Source organism: Saccopteryx bilineata, chromosome 4 (assembly GCF_036850765.1).
Source record: "Saccopteryx bilineata isolate mSacBil1 chromosome 4, mSacBil1_pri_phased_curated, whole genome shotgun sequence".
Classification (NCBI taxonomy): domain Eukaryota; kingdom Metazoa; phylum Chordata; class Mammalia; order Chiroptera; family Emballonuridae; genus Saccopteryx; species Saccopteryx bilineata.
In genome coordinates this window covers 275,903,682-275,926,299 of record NC_089493.1, presented here as the reverse complement: position 1 = coordinate 275,926,299, position 22,618 = coordinate 275,903,682, and the positions used below count along the sequence as shown (strand labels likewise).

Sequence of the window (22,618 nt, the reverse complement as noted above, 5' to 3'; positions counted from 1 at the left end):
ATGTCCTCATTACCAATTATGTAAGATTTTGAAAGTGATTTAAGAGTAATTTATCTCACTGTGTCTTTGATATAAGTATGAAAGGTCCAGATTATGTGACCTCTGTGGACTTTGAATTTGATTCTGCTCCAGAACAAATCAAACCAATTTCTTTGTTTACTTATTATGAAGTTGCAATCTGGTATACCAACGAAAATCTAACAGAGAAATCTCCAGTCACAGATATGCTAGATATACTCCAGTGCCACAGCACTTAAAACTGTACAATAAAAGCAGATCAAATCAATACTAGCCATTGGGCATGAGGGCAGCCTGCCAATCGTAAGGATACTGAACCTCAATTCTACGTCCCTGCCATCATACCCCAACAGTCACCTACTCTTACTTACAGTGGCCATTTTCAGGTTATTAATTTATCTCTCAGATATTTAACCTGGGTATCTAGTCTTTCAGCTTCTTTCTGATAAGATCCTCATTTCAAGCAGTTCTAACATCTACATAGTAGAGTAAGAGGAGAGATGACTGTACAGGTACCCTATTTAAGGGACAAAAGAGCTGATCACAGAAAGCAGGGGTAGGCAAACTATGGCCTGACAGCCAAAACCAGTCCCCTAATTTTTGTGAGCAGTATATTTAAATGGTTTTCAAGCTAAGAACGTACTTTACATTTTTTAATTCTTAGAAAAAAAATCAAAATATTTTATGACACAAAAGCGTGTAAAATTCAAACTTCAGTGTTAAGTAGTTTTACTGAGACATGAGCATGCTGTGTATGGCTAATTTCTGTACTATAACTGCAGAGTTAAGTATTTGCGACAGAGACTATGTGGCCTACAAAGCCTAAAATATTTACTATTTGGCCTTTATGTCAAAACTACAAAACTTCATTAAAATTTGGTTCTTCCTCTGTAAAGTGTGGCTAGTTTCTCCTCTGTCCATCTCACAGTATTACTGAGGGTGAAAAAATTAGATAGAGGAGCCTACCATCTTGTTTTCTGCACTGTATCACCTGTGCCAAGCACAGGGCCTGGTTATTTAGTATATACTAAGTAAATTTTTGTATTTTACATAGCTGTTTACAATTAAGAGTTAATTTGGAGACAGAGATGAAGTTAACTGCCACATGTTAGTAAATTATGCTACTTATTTTTCCTCTTAAATACAGGTTTTGTATCTCCCCACAATCTCCTCCTGAGTGGTAAGAATTCACGATGTTCATGATATGTACAACTTCGTGTTCTCGCAACCTATTCAAGGCCATTCTTGAAAGTGAGCTGACAAGTAGAGTACAATATGGTTTACTAAGCATTTTCACTTAACATTATTTCTTCACTCAGCAAATACTTAGTATTTCATATGTAGCATGCCTATTGTCAGCACAAGGATACAATGGCAATGAGATTCATTTAAGTAATTTTTTCCCCACAGTAAATCTATGACATAGACAAGGGAGACATTGGCCCCATAATAGTTCTGTAACTTGACCAAGATTACACAATTATTAGATAGGGAGCAAACCAGGCCTGTCCACCTTTTTCTACCACACCAAGGTGCTTTCTGTATTGCTCAACACAGCAACAGAAAATGCACACATATTAGCTTGTTAGTGGCCTGCACCTGGAAATTTTCCCAAATATTTCTAGGAATGCCACTAAGTAACTTAGGTAGCCAAAGCAAGTTCTCTGAGTTGAAAGTCTTACTCTGGCCATTATCTCTCGGAAACTTTATTAATTCCAAATTCTGAGGCTTCCTCTGTGCAGCTTTGGATAACTCACGACCTCTCCAAACCTCAGATCACATCTGTAAAATAGGCCTGATAATAACAGTAGCACCCTCATAGGGTTGTTGTTTGAATTAAAGAGATAATCAAAATAAAAAACTTAGTAGTGGCCTTCTCTTAACACCAAATATAGTCCTTGACACCTACACCACTCCATCCCATTACTTTTCTTTCCATAGCTCTTCTATCTAAAACTGTCTTATTTGCCTGATTTGTTTGTCGCGGTTGAATATAAACTCCGTGACAGCAGGTACCGTGTTTTCTTCTTCATTTTTGCAACCCCTGCATCTATACAGTGCCTGGCACATATTGATAATAGCTTAACGTATAAAGAATTCGATAAATGTCTAGGAAGACCGTACACAAAACACAGTATTTACTGCTCAGAGATTTTAAGAAGTTCCAATGTAACTGGAGAGCAACGTTAGTTATACCAGAAAGATGGAACTCTAAAAGGGTTATCAAGGTGTCGCGTTACAATCAGTAGTGGGAGTGGCTCAAGCCCTAAGAAAAGTCAACACTATCTCCCAAACCAGAAGCTGCACTCTAGAGTGTTGAAAAACTGAGGATGTAAAACGCTCAGTGGGTAAGGGGTTGCAAAAGCACCGGCCTCGTCTTCCTCTCTTAGCCTTCCAACAGTGCAAACTCGTCTGGAAAGGTTGCCCTCCACACCTGAAGGGCCCCATAGGGAGCAAGGAGACAGGTGCGGACCAGGAGCCAAACATCCCCCAAAGGCAGCAGCCGCACCGCAATGACAGTCGTGAACGAACATGAAAGGGAGAGAAGTGGGGGCCTGACTGGCGGGTCCCAGTGCTTCCGCTCGGAGTAGACAACCTCCCGCACCCTCTCCAGCAATAGCCAAGGGAAGGGGGGACACAGTCCTCCTTCTAGACTGGTGGCCCCAGAGCAGCGGACCCATCAGAGATTAGCTCCCAGCGCTGCCAGCATACTCACCTCAGCGGCCAGCTCCACTTTCGCTCACATTCCGACCCCTCCGCCTTCCCCCCCCGCCCCGCCAGGCCCTTTGTTTTGATTCCCGACTCCGCAGCTCCCGCCGCCGCCGCCAAGCGCACCCTCCACTTCCGCTTCCGCACCGCCCCAGTCGTAAAACCGACCCCTTTTCTTCCCTCTCGCTCCGCCCCTTCCTCCACCCCTCCCCCGCCGCCGTGTCCTCTGCGCGCGGGGCGTGCTGGGAACCCGGGGGGGGCGGGGCCTCGCGGCCCTGCAGCCTCGTCAGGCTCAGTCCCCTCCCGATAAAGCCTAAAATAGGGACCTTCCCGGGGGGCTGCCCCGGTTTTTTTGGCGAAAACCCTTAGTTTAAGGAGGCCTTCCCTCTGACATATCGTTGTGGAGTGGAAAGGAACCTCAGAACGGAGAATTAAGGAGCTAGTGCACGGGAACCGGGGAAAAATCCTGCCAACCAGGTTTTGAGACAATTCAGCTCTTGCGGTCTTTTGAGGAAAGGCGATATAAGTCAGATTTCGATGAAAAAGTCCGAACGTTTTGGTTTTCTATCTCTTTTTTCGCTTTCTCTGTTATCACGTGATGATTTTACTTAAAAAAAAAAATAAATGACGCATATTTTCCACAGTATACAATCTACTGCAACCTAGTGGCGAGTGGGGAAAAAACTGCCAACCGAGCTAACCGCGAGGCGGGCCGAGTTTCGCGCAGTTCCGACCCAGCTGGCAGAAATCAAATGTGTAGGACTAGGCTGTATGTTGTCGCCAGCAAGTCAGAGGTCCTCGTGACTTAAGTAAGAAAACGTGGTCTTTAAAAGCCCTGGTCCAGAGCTCCTCATAAATGAGCTCAACTTTTCCAGTTACAAGTTGGGCAAACTAAAAGGAGACTTCATAGTTGCAAAAGCCTTGTGAAGCCAAAAACGGCTTGCATTTTAGTTGGATAGATATATGTTCATTTTCCACCCCACTTCGCCTCACAATCTACTTTTACCTGAGATTTCAAAAGAAAAAAACTTTTTAACTCTGTAAGCACAATGGTCATTTGCAAAACTGCCCGCTGCTCTCTATTTCCTGTTGCAAATGAGAAAAACGGAGCACAATTCTGTATCTAAACCTAGACAGAATTTGGGATGTGCTAGCTGAATACTATAGAAAAGTTTATTTCTGAAGCATGCCAAGAAGCATTCACTTTGCAGGAGAATCAATAACTAGAAATTGCCAAGAGCCCCCTCCCCACCCCGCCCCCGCAATGCTGTGGTGTGAAGCAATTTCATTTGGCAATTCCCAGTAGGTGGGGTGAATTTCAGGGGAAGCTAATACAATCTTATAGGCATCCTGGTAGACAGGTATTGTGGAGGGCAAGATCAGACAAGTAAGATGAAGACTCCTATGCTCTTGAATTTCATTTTCCAGTAGGCAGATGACAAGTCCACACACATCATCTGCCTGCTTAGGTATTTATTACTGCTGAGTAAATCTTCATTGTGTCTGTGGCGAATCTTATACAAGCAGGAATTAGGCCAGGTAGAAAAGCAACTCTTATTTCTAGCATTTTGTTTTTTCTAAGTACCAAATATGCTTCTCTTTATGGGTATTTTTATATCTCCTTTTTATTCTAGTTAAGTATCTATGAACACAGCACATTAAAGTATAAAAAAGGAAAAAAAGTAATTGTGGACTTAAATAAATCTTTTTTTAAAAGTTTGTAGCCACAATTCCTTAATGCCAAAGTTCTGCCTGGTCTCAATAGGTTAAATACAGTAAATAAAAATAAATAAATCATATGAAATGGAAAGCTAGTGAAAAGTCTGAATCACAAATAAGTTTTCAATTGACTTTTAAAGAGAGAGAAAAAGGAGAGAGACAGAGAAACATGATTTTGTTGTTCTACTCATTCATGCTGCCATTGGTTGATTCTTCTATGTGCCCTGACCAGGGATCAAACCCACAACCTTGGCACATAGTATGACACTCTAACCAACTGAGCTACCCCACCATAGCCTATAAATGATTTTTAAAGAAATGCAATTTTATTCTTTCCTGTAGAACACTAGCCTACATAGAGTACACCATCCCTTGGAAGCATTTAATTATTAATTGAAATACAATTTGATATTTGTTAAAGAGTGCCTTAACATTTATTTTCTTAAGTGTAGTCTCTTAATCTTATTTGTATTCCTTTGCTGGGCAAACTCTTATCAGAGTAAGAGTAACTTTTAGTATTTTCCTTGTCCAAATTATAATCTTCATGTTTATGAAACAAAGATGAAGATTGACTTTGGGGGGCTGTTTAAACAGCTACCTTATATTCAGTTCAGCTCCTAGATGAACCTGTCTGCCACTAAAGGAATTTCTCTCCCAGCAACTTCTCTACTATGTTAGGTTAAGTTTAGCGTTTTGAAATTATAAATTATGATGGAGGGACTTAAGAGAAACCAAGCTCTCCACTCATTCATCTCTGAATGCTACAGGGAAAATAAATTGAATAAAGAAAGGATTAAGTTTTAAAGTACACGGGAATTTCATTTTTAAGGTTTTACCTAATCACATTTATCTAAATTCCTGTTAATGACATTTACCTAAACTCCTGTTCCTGAAAAGGAGTTTCATAACGACAGTCATTTCAATGTCCTCTCCCTTTTTTTAATGAAAAAGGAAGGAAATTAAAGGCCAACTAGTTAACATGACTTGATCAGTACTATTTAGTCAGGATTGATATCTCATGAATTTATGCTCCAGTTTATCTATAAACTGGGGTCCCCTGCCCAGAAACCTCACCAAATGGTGAGGGTTAATAAAATTCTGGAGCAAAAGAAAGCTTAAGAGCAAAAGTGTCAAGAGGATATACATGTAAATGATTTATTAGCATTTGGGAGCGACATGGAAGTTCCCCCTCCCCCAAGACATTTTGGTACTTTCCTTAACCCTGTTGATGTAGGTGGTGGTTTTCTTTTGTATGTTTCTTCAGAAACTAGTGAGGAGTCAAAACAAAGAAGAAAGGTCATTCTTAAGGGTGGCAGGGAGGTAGGCAGAATTCTGAGTGTGGTTGGAATCCTTAAAGTAGGTAAGATCTCTTTGCCTCTAGTATGGGACTGAAAGAACACCAGTTGAGGAGTCAGATCAAGCTTTAAAGCCGGATTTCTTATTTACTAATTGTGAGACCTTGGGCAACACATTTAAATTTCTGCAAGTTAGTTTTCTCAGCTTTAAAATGAGGACAACAAAAGTACATTCCTGTGGTTCTCATCATCCTGGGTCTCAGCTCCATTGTCATCTCCTAGTGCCGTCTTCCCTGACCATTTAATTTGAAATGACTCCTCCCCAACCCCTTTCTATCACATGATCTTGCTTTATTCCTAGCACTTATTAGAGTCTGAAATTATTTCACTTTTTTTCTTTGCTGGTTTAGTCAGATTCTTTCTTAGTACTATAAGCTCTGGGAGGATAGGCATCTTGTCTGACATTTACTGTGCTGTAAACATGAGTGCTCAATAATTGGTGAACAATTAGGATTGCTGTGAGAATTAAAGAGTAAACTCAAGAAGTTAGCATTATGCTTAACACACAATCCATTTTTTTTAATCATGATCACTAAACAAATATACAGATTGTTAGGCACTGTTTTACAAATGCCAAATTAACTCATTTCATCCCTGCTAATCCCACGAGGTAGATAAGAGTCCTACCAGAAATCCCATTTTATACATGAGGAAACTTAAGTCACAGAGTAACTTGCCCGAGGTTATGCAGCTAGTAAGGGGCAGAACTAGGATTCAAAGCCAGGCTGGAAACCAAACTCTTTCGCACTAAGTTTTGCTACCTTTTAAGAAGGTAGTAATGTTGAAAAAAAATTTCAGTGTAAAGGAGTGGGAAGAACATGAGGCATTGTTTAGCCTAAGAGGACCTGAATCTTTGTCCTTTTCTCTGGTTTGGGGAGGAATGCAAGAACGGGAAAATGCAATCGGTGTCAAGGGAAAGGAATTGTATTTTCTTAAAGTGCGTTGGTCCGCAAGTCCAACCTACTTCCCGGGTGTCCAGGAAGTAGTCAGCACCCTCCAAGGCCAGGTCCCCACCCGGCAGCCAGAGCCTCCCAAGACCCCTCCTGCCGCAGGGCCCCCCCCAGGGCCGCCGCGTGGCCTTGCCGCGCCCGGACCCTGGGAAAAGTTTCCAAAAGGCGCTACTCGGCACTCATTGGCCGAGGTGAACGCGGTCCTGTGGCGAAGCAGCCAATGAGCGACGTGGGTCGCGAGCGCAAGGGCGGGGACAGGCCGAGGTCCGGGCCGCTCCGCCTTCGGGCTCCGCTGGTCTTGCCGCCACCGCCTGTCCTCGTCGCCTCAGGAGGGGTAAGTGCGGAGCTGCAGCTGTCGCCGCGGGCGACGGCCGCCCGGAAACCGCCGCTGCTTCTGGGAAACTCCTCTGTCCCGCCCCGCCTTTAGATGCACTCGCGGGACCCCCGGCTGCCGCCGTGCAAAGGACCCTGCGGGTCCCCTCGCTTGCGCATTGCTGCGCGGCCGCCCGGACTCTGCCAGTCCCGGGCGCTGGACTTGAAAACCCCTCTTTCCTGGAGCGTCCCTTCCTAACTTTGTGCCTTCCCACCCTTTCGTCCTCCCGCCCGACTCCTCGCCTTTGCCAACTTTCTTTTCATGTTGCCCTTCTCTCCCTCCTTGACTTCCTCTGTTCTGTTGTCCCCCTAGTCCCCAGTCCTCCCAGCCCTGCTACTCTGCCCTCCAAATCCCTCCCACCACAAACTTCTCTCCTTGACTCCGCTAGACTGTTTTCTGCGCCTCTTCAATCCCTGCCACCCCCTTTCCCACTGCTGCCTACATTTACCCCTCATTCTTCGCAGCGCTCCTTCTTGCCTACTTCCCCACCCTGCTTCCACCCTCAGTGCAGGCCTCTTTCCAAAAACCTCCTTCCTCCACCCCCCTCCCTTCGGGAACGTGTTTGGAACCGTCTCCTTCCCTCCGAGTTTCTCAGGTCTCTGCTGCAGGACGGTTCAGATTTCCCTTGACAGCACTTTTGGGGACGCATGGGATAAAGGATGAAAACGCTTATTTTACAGCCTGAATGCAGCGGCTGGGCTTACCCTACCTCTCTGAGGTCATGGGAAACCCCGTCATCCCCTTGACACCGCTTTTGGGGAAGCTGCATAATCTCCAGTCATCTCAGCTCCTCTGCCTCCTGTGGGCCTGAACTTCCCTGACTTCTTTGTCCAGGGTTTGTACCAGCTTGTGCCTTTTCTACTTTTTGCCCGAGGCCCCTTTTAACTTCTTTTATAAAGAATGGCCTTTGCAGCTAGCGCTGGGCAGATATTTGTCATTTCCTGGGCTAGTTTTGTTTGTGTATTCTAGAATAGGTTGGCGTTCTAGAACATGGGTAGGGAGCTTTGAAGTGGGATTGAATCCCAGTGACTCCCAGAGACACTTGTTACTTGATACCACCCAAACACACACACTGGTATTCAATCAGTTTTGGAACTTAAATCTTTCCTCTTAGTGTATCTTTTGTGTAGGATTAGATCGAGAAGAGCTATGCCCTTGACGTCACAAGGGCCTCTGGTTGATATGTTTTATCTCATTTTGGATAGATGGGCTCTTTTGCCCTAGAACATGCGAGCCAGAGAAATTACACTCCGTTTCCTTACAAGATAATTTCCTAAAATGAGCATACCTGTTGGTGTAAGCTACTAGTACTTGTGTTTGCACGCAGTACTGATGCAGATGCTTTGTATCTGCGTCTCCCAGAGGTGCCTGACACTTAGCATTCAGAAATGCTTAAAAAGGATGGGAGAGGAGGCAGCCGCAGTAGGAAAACCTCTTTCCCTGGTATTTTGGCTCGGTAGAATGATATTATCCTGGAACAATAGCAATTCTATCTTTTTGTCTGGGTTAAAATTTCAAAGACAATGTGTGCTTACAGTAAAAGTCTGTGTGTATACTAATCTATCAGGTGCAAGTTCTCATCTCAGTGCCTGCTTTACCTGCATCCTAGTACAGTACATTCTTCTAATCTAGACCCTTTGTCTGCAAAGACGGGAGATAGCTTTGTAAACAAAAATGGCAGTTTTTTAAACATATCATGAACTTTCTTCCAGTTTAGTGTGTGTGTGTGTGTATTTTTTTTTCTTTTTTTGACAGAGAGAGAGGGACAGACAGGCAGGAAGGGAGAGAGATGAGAAGCATCAATTTCTTCGTTGTGGCTTCTTAGTTGTTCATTGATTGCTTTGCAATATGTGCCCTGACTTAGGGAGGGGGGAGACACACAGCAGAGTGAGTGACCCAATGCTCAAGCCAGTGACCCTGCGCTCAAGCCAGCAACCTCGGGGTTTCAAATCTGAGTCCTCTGCATCCCAGTCTGTCGCTCTTATCCACTGCGCCACCGCCTGGTCAGGCTAGTACATATAATTCTTAACAACTTCACAGTATTCCAGCAGTCCTCTGTTGACAGTTAAGTTTCTCCAGTTTGCACATCAGTGAATGATGGTGTTCACCCTTGAGCATTTGTTCTTGCGTGCCTGCCTATTTTTTAGGTACCTCATTATAGACTTTGAAAGCACAAAGACAGACCTGCTGACTCTTGACTGATCTTGCCCCAGAGATGTCACTTCTGCGAAGTGCAAAGCCTGCTTCATGACACGGAGGCTGTTGGAGCACGTGCTGGCATTTGGCAGCCTCTTTCTCGCCCTTCCTTTCCCTTCAGCTTTTTCACTTGTTTTGAAAGGACTGGAGTTGGGGTGGAGAAGGTGGTGAATTAATTCCTGATGGTTTATAGGTATGTATCACTCCTGACCAGCATGTGCTTGCTGGCTTCCTTCACTCAAAGGGAAGCCAAGAGAGATTGCTTTATTTTTTTTTTCTTCTAGTTTTGAAATCAAAGGCGTGTGTCTCAAGTGTGTCTTCAGACTTTTCTGTTAAGGTAATCATGGAAAACATGCCAAAACAAACAAACAAACAAAAAAACCCCAAAACAGGCTTGGTGCAACACATTTTTGTAGGACTGGTAGATCTGAGTTATAGAAAATAGATACTTTTTGAACCACGTGTCCCAGATTAGTCTTGCATGTTGTAGCATATGCAGTTGGAGTGCCTGTTAAATTTGTCCACGATGCTGGGGCAAGATGACATAATTTTGTATGGAGTACACAAGTTAGGAGACTGAATGCCTGGAGCACAGATAACATATATGTGTACAGTATCTAATTTTAAGATAGTGGCTACAAAGTTGTTTATACCAATAGTTAATACCTGCCCGTCACAGTGCCTTTTAAAACACTGTGTAGGCCAAATGTAATGAGTGAATTTGACCTCTTACCAGTCTGTTTACAACCCTAGGGAGACCTTGAACTTGAATTTAAAGACAGCACTCCCCACCCCACACATACACACACACACTTCACTTGCACCTATGGAGATGGCCAAAGCATACAATATTTCTGTTCCAGCTTCTAAAGAAACCAAGTGATTGTCTTGCTTACTCTTACAGTTGAATGGCTTCAAGAGTATCAAGTTATTTGAAACTAGCTTATTAAATGCCCAGCCCACGGCAAAAAGGTGATGATAAGTCAGTAGATAATGCTGGAAGGAGAGAACCTTTGCAAGTCATCTTACCTGCTTTCTGTCACAGAGAATAATGCACATTAGAACTTTCTGAGACATTTTCACATAGCAAAAGATACTTATATTTTTTTTAAGATTTTTATTTCAAAACATGTTTAAGTTCAGCTGTTACTTTTTTTTCTTTGTTAGCCTGTAGTATATTTTTTCTCTTCCCTAAAGTTCGTTTTTAAAATATGGGGGGTTTTGGTTGAAATGCCAAGCCTGTGGTTTTTGCCCTTTAGTTGAAGGAGTCAGAGATTGTACAAACGGAGACACAGTTCAGGTCTCTGCTTAGTTCCTCCTCAGTATCTGAAGTCCAAACCCAGATCCTTACCATTGGCGTGGTTGTAATTAGAGCCCCTTCCGCAATGAACGCACCTACTAAAATATCTCAAATTCATTTCTTTCCTGAGGATTAAGTTTTAAGTCTCTCTGGCCAGGATAATAGTGTTTTAAGAAGCCTTTTTGTGTTGTAAGAGTGTAAGATTAAGTGCAATAACTATATCAGATACTCTTAATCATGTAAACATGGGAAGGGGGTAGTTTTAAACAAGTCATCCTCTCTTCCAATCCCTTCTCATTAAGGAGATGCCACTTAGGTGCTGAGGGAGAGGTTTTCCCTATCCTGGTAAGCATCTAAGGGATTTATAGATATAAATTATAAACTAGTTTTCAGAGGGTCTCTTGCTTCTTGCCTTTCTTTAACCTCATATCCGCTTGCAGCTCGTGGCCCATCTCTGTCTTCTGTGTGCATTTATTCTACAAGCATAAACTGAGTGCCTGCTATATTCCAGGCATTGGGGGTATAAAAGATGGAGAAGGTGCCTATGTTCAACAACTGACATTCCAGTGAAGGAAGATAAAAACAAAACTCATAAGGGGATAAAATAAAACAAAGGGGGGTTAATATGATAGTGAAGGCCTGGAGAGGGTATTTGGTGGTATTCAATAAGGCCTCTCTGGGGAAGACATTTTAGCTGAGATCTGAATGGCAAGAGGGAAACCTGAGAAGAGATCTGAAGGAAAAGCATTCTAGACAGCAAGAACAGCGAGTGCAAAGGCCCTGAGGTAGGGCAAGTTTGGTGTGTTCAAGAACAGAAAGAAGGCTGTATAGCTGGAGCATAAGCGAGTGAGAGGTAGAGAGGTGGAAACTGTTGAGAGAAGTAGGCAGGGGCCAATTATGTTGAACCTTGGACATAGTTTTCCAAACAGCAAGAAAAGTCACTGTGCATCCATTGTTCCTAGTTCCTCACTTTCTCACCCTACTATACACAGATTTCCTTCCATGCCATGCATTTGTTCTTAATAAGATCATTAATAGCTACACCATGCTCAGTTACAGTTGCATCGTCTCTATGCTGTGGACAGTGTAGACATTGGTTTGGTGACTGCATATTAGCTGTTATCTGGGCTCACTACAGTTTCTGGCTTGAGCAGGGAGCACCACACCCAGGTTTACCCTTAACCATCACCATGTTAATTACTGTTATTTACACTCTAGGTACTCTGTTACTTTTAATTTCAGCAAACAAGACCTAGCACTCCATCTGTTAATTAGAACTCTTGTGACAGAATTCCAACCCTGATACAACCAAGAGAAGGAGTCAATTATCTCTCAGAGCCATAAATTAGGTACAGGTGGATGCAGAGTCTCAAACAATATCATCAGGGTCAAATCCCTCTACCTTTTGGTCCTGCTTTCCTATGTTTTGGCTTCATTCTCAGGCTGTTTCTTATGACAGGAAGATCACCACCACCCCTCTGAGCTTACCTCCTACTATCTAACAAACCCTAGTGGAAAAAGGGAATTCATTTTTTTCTTTTTTTTCATGGTTATAATTGACATAATATTGTGTAAGTTTAAGGTATACCACATGATGATTTTAAGCATAAATTATATATTGTAAAATGATTATCATAATAAGGTTAGTTAACACTTTCAGAGAGTTTGTTTCTTGGTAGCTCTGCAAAAGGTCTGGGTCTAGGCACTTACTGACTTAGCTTCAGTTAGGCCCCATCCTTAGGATTGGCTCATCTTGGGTTAAGTCCACCCCTGAGCCAATGATTTTCTCAGCTTGCTTTAGGCTAATCCCTGTCATTGGCTCAGCATTGGTTAGGCCCGTCCCTGAGCCAGCCGGCGGCATGAGTAGTCATGTTCCTTCTCCCAGATGCAGAAGAGGATGTCAAGTTCATCTTAACCACATGGAATGAATGTAGGTTCAGATCCTCCAAAGGAATATTGGGATGTTGGACTGAAAAACAAATCAGCAACTTAACAGCTTTCTGCTTCATTTGGTTTCTCTGCTTAAATCAAGCTTTCAGAGAAACTGTTCTGCAGAACAGGGTAGGGTAGGTGGGAGGGCACATGGCATGCTTTCTCTGAATTATGAAAGGGATAGGAATTGGGAGAGAAGATGTGTATACAGATACTGGCTAATGTAGAGTCATCAACAAGTGCTGTGCTCGAATGTAGATATGATTGTTCGGTTCTACCAGGGATCCAGAAGTTGGTGATTGTGTCCGTGTCAACACTTACATATTTAGCTGAATGATGTGTACTTCCAGCCCAAAGTATAGCTTGCTGGTTATGTCTTGCTAAGTGAGGGGTTGCATTCATTCTTTTGTCCCCAAGAACACACGCTGCAGATCGTGAGCTCCCTTGAAGGAAGGCTGGGACCTCGGAGGCGCCTGATTTGGATTCCTAATGACCTTTTGACAAGCTCAGAGCCTTAAATAAATTCAGAAAATAAGCTGTTACATCCAGAGGCTGTATCATCAGGAGTCTATAAAGTGCCAGTTGTTAATAGAATGTTTCCTAACCTCTGTCTGGATATCTCAAAAACCTCGAAGCCAAGGCCTCTGTCCCACATTCTTCTCTAGCTGCTGTCTCATTTGTCTCTTCTCATACCTGGTTCTTCAGAATCCCATGGACTTCCTCTTCCTCACCTCCCACGTACTCTTCCACCCAGTGTATTTCTCCTCCCCCTTCCACTGTGTTGAAACTATTCTTGCTCACGTTACCAGTGACCAACATTTCGCTAAGTCTGGTGGGTATTTTCCAACCCTTATCTTACCAGCTTCTCTGTTGCGTCATGGATACTGTAGAATGTTCGCCCCTTTCCACCCCTTGAAACCATTTAACTCCAGAACTGCTCATTCTTCCTGGTTCTCATCTCTCTCTCCTCCTCCTCTGTCTTTCCTCCCCCCCCTTCAAACACTGGAATTCCTCAGAGTTCTATAAATAGTTCTCAGATTATCCAGTGGTTCCGTCATAAGAAAAAGGGAAGAACCGGCTATGTACAAACTCATGACTCTTAAATTTGTATCATTAGCCTGGACGTTACCCCTGAGTTTCAGATTCAGTGTCATGTCTAGATGTGTCATGAGCATGGCAAACTAATAATGTCCCTAACTGGGTTCATTGTCCTCTTGTCCCAAAGATTCTCCTTCTGCATCTCTGGTGATGGGGTTGTGGGCGGCACCCGGATGCCTAAGCTAGAATCCCGGGAAATGTCCTCACCTCTAGTTTCCTTACTTCCCCTCCTCCCAGCATAATAAATGAGCAGATCCTGACAGTTTTATCTGTCCGTGACATGAAACATGCAGGTGAGCTGTATTTTGTCTGATAGTGTTTTGGCAATGTTTTATCATTTAATCCATTGTAAAGTTCAGGACTCCCCTCCCCCCCCCATTAAAGATCAGCTATTTAACAAGGGTAATAATTTTTAAAACTTCTCTCCTAGGCACCATGCCACAAGAAGACTGACCTCTTCTGTTTTCACAATGGAGGAGTCGGGAAAGACGTTCGGCTCTGAGGAAGAAGCAGCTAACTACTGGAAAGAGCTGGCTATGACCTACAAGCAGAGGTCAGCTCTCCAGATTCACCCTGCTTTTTCTTCCCGTAATGACTGTAGCAGTCGTTTTTTAGGCATATTATGTGACAAGCACCGTGAAGGCATAACATGCATTATCTCAGTTAAATCTCAGAACTGCCCCATGAAAAAGCCATTATCACCCCATTTTACAAATGAGGAAACAGCCTAATTGAAGGCAAGTAATTTGCCAGGTCACACAACCAGTAAGTAACAGAGCTAGAATTTGAACTCTAAAACCCATGGCCCTAAGCAAACTACTACCTCCCGTCTTACTTTCTGGCCGGGTTTTCTCTGTTCCTGGACGCCTATCCAGCTGGTGTGGGGAAAGAACTCCCTGTGCCCAGCAGCACGGGTTGTTGCAGATAGTAAAATCAGAAGCCAGTGTTCCAGTGCCCATATCTGGGAGTTGTGTGTACATGCCTGTTCAGCCTTGTTTCTTTTCCTTCTCGTGGACTCTCATCATCTCCACCTGGAGGTCTTATTCCAGTCCCTCTAATTTCTTTATTCTTAGTTTGATTTAAAGATAACTCAGTCTGGTTTAAAAACAAAACAAAACATTGCATTTTAAGGATTGAGACGCTAGAATTGGGTGTTTGGAATGGGGTAGGGGCAGGTGTGTGTGTGTTACATGCCATTGAGTCGGTTCCAACTCCTGGCAGCTCTGAATGAGTGATGTCCACAGTGTCCTGTCCTCATACAGCCCCGCTCAGTACACTCATGCCCATGGCTGCTTTTATGGAGTCAGTCCATCTAATATTTGGTCTTCCTCTTTTCCTGCTGCCTTCTATTTTCCCAGTGTTACTGTCTTTTCCAGAGAATCCTGTTTCTCATGATGTGTCCAGAGTAGCTTCAGTTTTGTCATTTTTACCTTCAGTGATGTTTCAGGCTTAATTTGCTCTAGAATCCACTTGTTAGTCATTCTGGTGGTCCAGAGTTTCTGTAGAGCTCTCACATGAATCAGTTTTTTTTTTTTTATTATCAGTCTCTTTCACTGTCCAACTTTCACATCTGTACATAGTAATTGGGAATACGAACATGTGGTTAATCTTAGTCTTGGTCTCTAATGACTTCTTTGCTCTTGATAATCTTTCCTAATTCTTTCGAGTCTCAGCCTTCACTTCATTTCTTGGCTGCAGTCTCTGTTTGAATGGATTACTAAACCAAAGTAAGCAAAATCATGAATGAATTTGATTGTGTTAAAACTATATGTTTTCACCTGACCAGGCGGTGGCACAGTGGATAGAGTGTCAGACTGGGATGCGGAGGACCCAGGTTCGAGACCCCGAGGTCGCCAGCTTAAGCGTGGGCTCATCTGGTTTGAGCAAGGCTCACCAGCTTGAGCCCAAGGTTGGTGGCTCGAGCAAGGGGTCACTTGGTCTGCTATATCCCCCCAGTCAAGGCACATATGAGAAAGCAATTAATGAACAAACTAAGGAACTGCAACGAAGAATTGATGTTTCTCATCTCTCTCCCTTCCTGTCTGTCCCTATCTGTCCCTCTCTTTCTCTGTGTCTCTCCTACAAGAAAAAAAAAGTTATATGTTTTCTTCTATAGGCATGATTTTTGTCTTTTTTGTGGACACATTTAATAGTGGTATGATGAGTGACATTTATATATGTCCAATTTATACTTATAAATAAATCCGCAGAGGATATACAATCCAAACTGTATTTACTTCATGTTGGGCTCAAAAATATATGTTGAGTGAATGAATGAAGAGTAAATTGGTTAAGTAATGGTTTTGTTGTCAGGCACTCCTGGGTTCAGGTCCAAGCTCTGTTTCTGACTTCCTATGTGACCTTGAGACAAGTCACTCATTTTTCTAAACCTTATCTTTTCATCTGTAAAATGAGGATAATGATAGTTCCTGCCTCAAAAGGTAGTTGAATAAAGAGCTGACCCATGTATAGGACTCAGCAGCATGTAAGTGTCCCGTGTGTTGTTGTCTGACCTCTGGGACTTTGGCTGTAGGGCAGAGAATACACAAGAGGAGCTCCGAGAGTTCCAGGAGGGCAGCCGAGAATATGAAGCTGAATTGGAGACACAGCTACAGCAAATTGAAACCAGGAACAGGGACCTCCTGTCAGAAAATAACCGCCTTCGCCTGGAGCTGGAAACCATCAAGGTGAGGGGTGAGAGGAAGCACACTCAGGCAGAGACCGGTTTCCCATGTGGCATGGGTGACTGGAGGAGGGAGCCCTGCAGAGCGTGGGGCCGTGGCCCGGGCTCACTCCCACCTCGACATGGTGGCTGAAGGCCACACCTTATGCCCCAGGAGCTCTGTGGGGAGCAGGTCACACACATGTCCCCAAGCCATTCTTAGATTGTCCATGATAATCTCATAAGGCATGTGAAAAGTAGACAGTTTTAGGGTAAAGCGCGTTGCAGAAATTGCCGATCTTTATATTATAAGGTTCAGGGGTATGCTGCCCAGTATGGTAGCTGCTAGGCACAAGTGACATTTAAATTAAAAAAAATTTCAGTTCCTCAGTTCTGCTAGCCACATTTCAAGAGCTCAGTAGCCACATGTCTCTAGTGTATCTGTGTGGAATGTTCCCATCATAACAGTGTTCTGTAGGTCTGTGTCTGTCTAGACCAGGATCCTAAGCCCAGGCACTAGTAACATTTGAGGCCAGATAATTCTCCATTGTGAGGGCTAAGTTTTGCATTGTAGGATGTTTAACAGAATCCTTGATCTCCACCCGCTAGATGCCAACAGTTTCACCACCCGAGGTGCGACAGCCAAAAATGTCTCTAGAGATTGCTAAGTATCTGGAGAGTCACTGCTCTAAAGGGCAAGACTGCCTCTTGGACATTCTGTAGAGCTTAGCATGTGATCACTAAGTGTAGCACTGTGCCCTGCAGACTATGGCTCCCAGCCCTGGCTGCTGAGCAGATCACCTGGCCAGCTTCGTAAACAGGCCCTAACCCACCCGCGCCCTGACATTCCCGTTCTCCGTGAGTCTGGGTGGGGCCCCGGCATGTCTGCATATCTTTTTATTTATTCCTAATAAAGCTCCCCATGTAAATTTTGATGAGCGGAGGTACGAAAGAGCCAAGGCCCTACAGTGTGCCAGGCCGAGGAGTGATGGAAGGAGATGTGCTGCTCGCCTTCTGGAAGCTTCTTGGGGAAGACAAACCTAACACCAGGAGGCACTTAGGAAAAAGATGCTCAGTTACATAGTACTGCCCACGAGATGCTCCAGAGAGGGAAAGATCTGTCTGGGTTGAAGACGGCTTCATGGAGGCACCTGGCGGGACTTGAGCTAGTGTTTGAAGATGGGGTGTGTGTGCATGCACAGCCAGCAGCTTGCTGCCCGGGAGCTGATAAAGAGTTAGTTCCTCTGGACCTGCCGCAGACACGGATGAGAATGAGTGTCAAAGGGACCTCAGGAGTCCTGGCTTTACCAGCACATGGGAAAGAGTGAGACAAAGATAGATTGGCGATGGAAGGGAGGGGAGGGACAGAGGAAAGACCCCCAAAACTTGGAGAAGCTGAGCAGTGGAGTTTAGGCTTTTATGTGTTGTAGACCACAGAGCCAGTGTGGCTATCTGCAGAGCAGCCTGGCCATTAGATACTGTTTACTTAGCCTTTAGTGGTTTTTATTCAACATTTCATCATGAAGGTTTTTAAGCACACAGCACAGTTGGGAGAATTTTCCAGTAAACACCTATATGTCCACCACCCATGTTCTACCAATCACCTTTGCCATGCTTTTTATTTATTTATTTTTTTTGCCATGCTTTTTATTACATATCTCTTCATCCATCAATCTGCCATATGTTTTGATACATTTCAAAGTGAGTTGCAGACATCTATACACTTACCTGTAAATACTTCAGCATGCTATTAATAACTAGAGTTAAGGGTTTCTTTATAGTTTATTCTTTTGATAAAATTTATATATTTTTCTTAATATCAACATTCAAAGCCGTGAGGCTGTAAAAGTCTGGAATTTCGATTTCCTCTGAGCATGGGCAGCTCTGGCCACATCGGGCCTGCATTCCTCCATTCAGCAAAAAGCCGGGTGGTGGTGGCTTGGACAGAGCAAGCATTCTCCATTTCACCCCAGTCCCCACTACTGCCCGCCCCCAACCTCTGACCCTGAGGGGTCAGTGTCGCTTTCTTTATTCCTCCACCTGGCCCTCTTCACTCATTTTGTTAATAACCTGACCCCTGCACGCATCAAAGAATCACAGTTCTCAGAATGAAGGGGACTGGGGACTGGAAAACTACAGAAGTAAGATCAGTGCTGTGGCCTGTAGATTGGAAAGGGAAGGAGGCCCTCCATGGATGCTGAATAATTATCTAGCTATTGCTAAGTAATTAATAGCTTCAGAACTGAGCCCTTGAACCTACAGGAGACCTTCATTACTACCACATGACAGATCCGTGAGACTCAGAGAATAGAGCAGGGGAAGAAATAGAAATATCTTGGAATAAAGAAGTTCCATCTCATATTTGTCACCTAAAAGAAATGTATTTAACTGAATCAGACTTCTTGACAACTGGCTTATTCATCACTAGTTGAATAAAAAAGCCTGTAAGGGATCAAACAGAGCATCTATTGATGCCCCCATCAGCTGACAGCTTATTATAATTAGCCCCAAATGAAAGTGCAACATTGCAGCAACAGCTCTTCATGTCCACAAATCCAAAGGACGTTCTTGTATCTTTTTGCTGGTGGGGAAGCCCGTTAACTGCATCCTCTGAGAACCTGAGTTTGAATTTAGGTTAATAACTTAGGATCCTAAAAAAAATAAAAATTTAAAATAACTTAGGATCCTGCACTCTCTTGTTTTATATGGAGGTGCACCCACCTAAAGGCCGTCAGAGCCGTGCCTGGAAGTCCCCAGTGCACGGGGCCTGGTCTGCCCCTGCTTGCTTCAGCAGAGACACTTCCCCTGCTCACAGCCAGGAACAGTATCAGAGGGGACACAGCAGGCTGAGCATGTGCACTGCTCTCCCTGTCCCCACCCTGTAATTACTCTGCTTGTTCTGGGGGCGTTCCTCTTCACACTGGCTCGCCGGGCCTCTCTGGCCTAGGTACCATTATGTCATTCTAGCAACAGCTTTGTTTACTTGACTGGATAAAGAAAAGAAAGGAGTTTGCCTGGTTTTTTTAACTTTCTTTTTAGAACTTGGGCCTTTCCTTTGGGAAGTGGGTGTTTTTTTTTATGTGTGTGGATGAAGAAAAGGTGGTAAGGGTGTTCAGTGAATGAGGGGAAAGAAGGAAGGAAAGGAAAGGGAAGAAGGAAAGAGAAGTCGATTCCTCTATCACCTGGATTGAAATGGTGAGGGCAGTCTAGCATAGTTGTTTTAAGAGCAGGAACCCAGGTGACCCGGGTTGGATCTTGGCTCAGTCATTTGCTACCAGTTGACTTTGGGCCAATTAACAGCTTCAGTCTCCACATCTCTGAAATGGCATTAAATGAGGTAATTCAATTAGCCTACTGAGCCCAGAGGCTGCCACAGAGTAAATGATAAATGTTTGCTGCTACAGTTGGGCAACAATAGATCATTAAGAAGTCATCTAGGCTATTTCCTTGCCTTGGAATACACTAAGCTTCCTTTCATAATTCATAAAGATTTTTTTCCCTCTTTGTTGCTTCCCACCCTTCCTTCCTCTCTTCCTTCCTGCCTCCTTTCTTTTCTCTCCTAGAGGTCCAGAAGTTCCTTCTGACTCCCCCATGCTGTAGGGGGAGTGTCCTTAGTTATCAAACTAAGTACGTGATGTCCTGCTCTTATGGTGTGGCACATGCAGCCAAAGTCATTGTGATCCAGGGATGCCATGTGACGTGGGTTCACATTGCCCTGTGGATGAGGCTCAGAGAGGTGGATGTGGCTTTCTGTGTCTGTGGACACCTTGAGCAAAATGATTGCTTTGAAGATAGTTGGGTGCTTCATGACAGACACCCAGAGGCTGCAAGGACCAGGTTTGGGAGGGGGCAAGATGCAAGACGCTTAGAGGGCTGGGAGGCAGGAAGCACTCGGGACATGACAGCCCCGTTTCTGTCCTCTTCTGTCACTTGCTTAAGAGTCCACACCTGTGGAGAAGAGAGTCTAATTGCAGTTAGGCTTATTCCCTGGCTGTGGTAGGAGGGTGGGAGAGGAAGGCTGAAGCTTCTTCAGTGAATGTGATTAGAGGACTGGTCCCATGAAGACCGTGTGATAACGGAGAGATAAGCCTAAAGAAATCAGGGTACTGGCAGGCTGCAGAGTGTGGGGCGGTTGGATGCTCAGTGGCTAAAAGCAGTGTGTCCACTACAACAGGAGTGTGTACGTTCCAGGATTAACCTTTAGTATTTCAAAGGAGATGACAGGGAAGGGGAAGATGAACAGCTTCTCAGAAGTCTTCAGTCATTCATTCAATGCCGATTTTGTCATTCAGGAGAAGTTTGAGACACAGCACTCCGAAGGCTACCGGCAGATCTCCGCCTTAGAGGATGACCTAGCCCAGACAAAGGCGATTAAAGACCAGCTGCAGAAATACATCCGGGAGCTGGAGCAAGCAAATGATGACTTGGAAAGAGCTAAACGGTACGTCGGGAAGGAGAAAACAGGTGTTGGAGCCTTTTGTGTCTGCTTTTTGCAGCCAGCACCTGGGTCCCAGGCACTGTAGAGTATAGAGAATTCAGCAGTGAGTGAACCTAGTCAGTGCCACGTGGACCTTACAGTCTCATAGGCAGATGTGCACAACTTAATCACAGCAGTAAGCCCAGGAGCAAGTGACAGGATATCTTAATTTGGCCTTTGGTGAGAGAATGTCTGGCAAGGCTTCCCAGCGGAAATGCCGTGGAGGCGGAGAACCAGGGGTGCACAGGCATTACCCACGGGAAGAGTGGAGGTGAGGATGTTTCAGGCAGGAGGACAAGACCCCTGAGGATGACGGAAGGAAGCATGCCCTAAGAACAGTATTTTCTAAATTGATATTTTTGTTTAACAGAATAACAATAGTAGTAACTAAAATTTATTGAGAAAATACTTCTTAAACTTAGATAAAAATTACACACAGTGACATGGACTGCTATTAAGTGCATGGTTCCAGCACTTTGGACAAATGTATGTATTCATGTAACTCACACGCCTGTTCAGACATGGACCATTTTCATTGCCTCCTCCCAGTTTCTTGCATTATTTTTGTTGGTTTCTTTAGGGCTCCCATGCTGAATTTTTTAGTCTAATTAGTTAATGTACCACTTCAGGTAAAAATATCACAACCTTGCAGTCTTTATCATTTCATTTACCTTCTGCAAACTTTATGCTGTAATTGTAATCACTCATTATTACATTTACAAATGCTGTGGATTCCACCACACGTTGTTGTAATTTTTGCTTCAAAGATTCAAGTATATGTTAAAGAAATTAAAGAGGGTAAAAAGATAGCCTTCTATATTTATCTCCGTATTCACCGTTTCTGGTTTACTCCTTCCTGAGGCTCTGGGCTTCCCTCTGGTATCGTTTCCTTTCAGCTTGCAGAACTTCTCTGAAGAGTCTTATAGTGTGCGTCTGCTGCTGATGAATTCTCCTAGTTTTGATCCTGAAAATATCTTTTATTTCCCTTCATTTAAAAAAAAATTCTCTTAAATAGACTATGTTTTGTTTTGTTTTAAAGCAGTTTTAGGTTCACAGCAATATTGAGAGAAAAGTGCAGAGTTTCTTTCTGTATGTCCCCTGTTCCCACACATGTACAACCTTCCCAACTATGGACATCACATCATCCACTAGAATGGTGTATTTGTTATGATCGGTGAACCTACTTGGCACATCATTATCACCCAAAGCCTCTACTTTACATTGTGTTTCACTCTTGGTGTTCTGCGTAGTGTGGGTTTGGACAAATGTTATGATGACGTGTATCCATCGTGTTATTATACAGAATAGTCTAACTGCCCTAAAACAACCCTGTGTCTGCTTATTCGGCTCTCTCTCCCACTAATCCCTCTTAACCCTGATCTTCATAGTGTTGCCTTTTCCAGAATGTGATATAGTTGGAATTAAAGAGTATGTAGCCTTTTTGTATTTGCTTCTTTTATTTAGTAACGTGCGTTTAAGGTTCTTTCATGCCTTTTCATAGCTCATTTCTCTGTAGCACTGAATAATATCCCATTGTCTGGATGCACCACAGTGTATTCCTCCACGCAAACATTTCCTAATTGTAAACATGTAAATTAAGTGGAGGTGTGAGGTTCTAAGTAACTAAGCATACACCAGCTCAAGTACACGTCATTCATGTGACTCATCATGGCTAGGAACTCTTTGTTCTTTATGTGAGTTTATGAATACTCATGTATATATTTGCATCGATGAGGATTCATCCAACAACAAAAAGTTTCATCTTTGGTAACAGTTTCACAGATGTCATTTGTGGTTCCAACAAATATTAGAATTATTTGTTCTAGTTT

General features: G+C 43.7%; 2 protein-coding genes across 6 annotated transcripts in view; one reads left to right on the top strand and one right to left on the bottom strand.

The window, feature by feature from the left end:
* Positions 1 to 2,865, bottom strand: part of MARF1 (meiosis regulator and mRNA stability factor 1) — a 42,375-nt gene extending 39,510 nt beyond the window's left edge. For both annotated transcript variants that reach the window (XM_066274778.1, XM_066274779.1), the window contains exon 1: positions 2,735 to 2,865. The gene's annotated coding sequence lies outside the window, so the exon portion shown is untranslated. The remainder of the gene's footprint in view (positions 1 to 2,734) is intronic.
* A 4,141-nt stretch (positions 2,866 to 7,006) lies between these two features.
* The window catches only part of NDE1 (nudE neurodevelopment protein 1), a 46,509-nt gene continuing 30,897 nt past the window's right edge, over positions 7,007 to 22,618 (top strand). For 3 of the 4 annotated variants that reach the window (XM_066274776.1, XM_066274774.1, XM_066274777.1), the window contains exons 1-4: positions 7,007 to 7,085; positions 14,081 to 14,203; positions 16,184 to 16,337; positions 20,605 to 20,753. In XM_066274776.1, the coding sequence (XP_066130873.1) occupies positions 14,121 to 14,203; positions 16,184 to 16,337; positions 20,605 to 20,753 (386 nt within the window). In that variant the 5' untranslated portion in view covers positions 7,007 to 7,085; positions 14,081 to 14,120. Of the gene's footprint in view, positions 7,086 to 7,814; positions 7,960 to 14,080; positions 14,204 to 16,183; positions 16,338 to 20,604; positions 20,754 to 22,618 lie in introns of those variants that run through there. The other variant, XM_066274775.1, reaches the window with a different exon arrangement.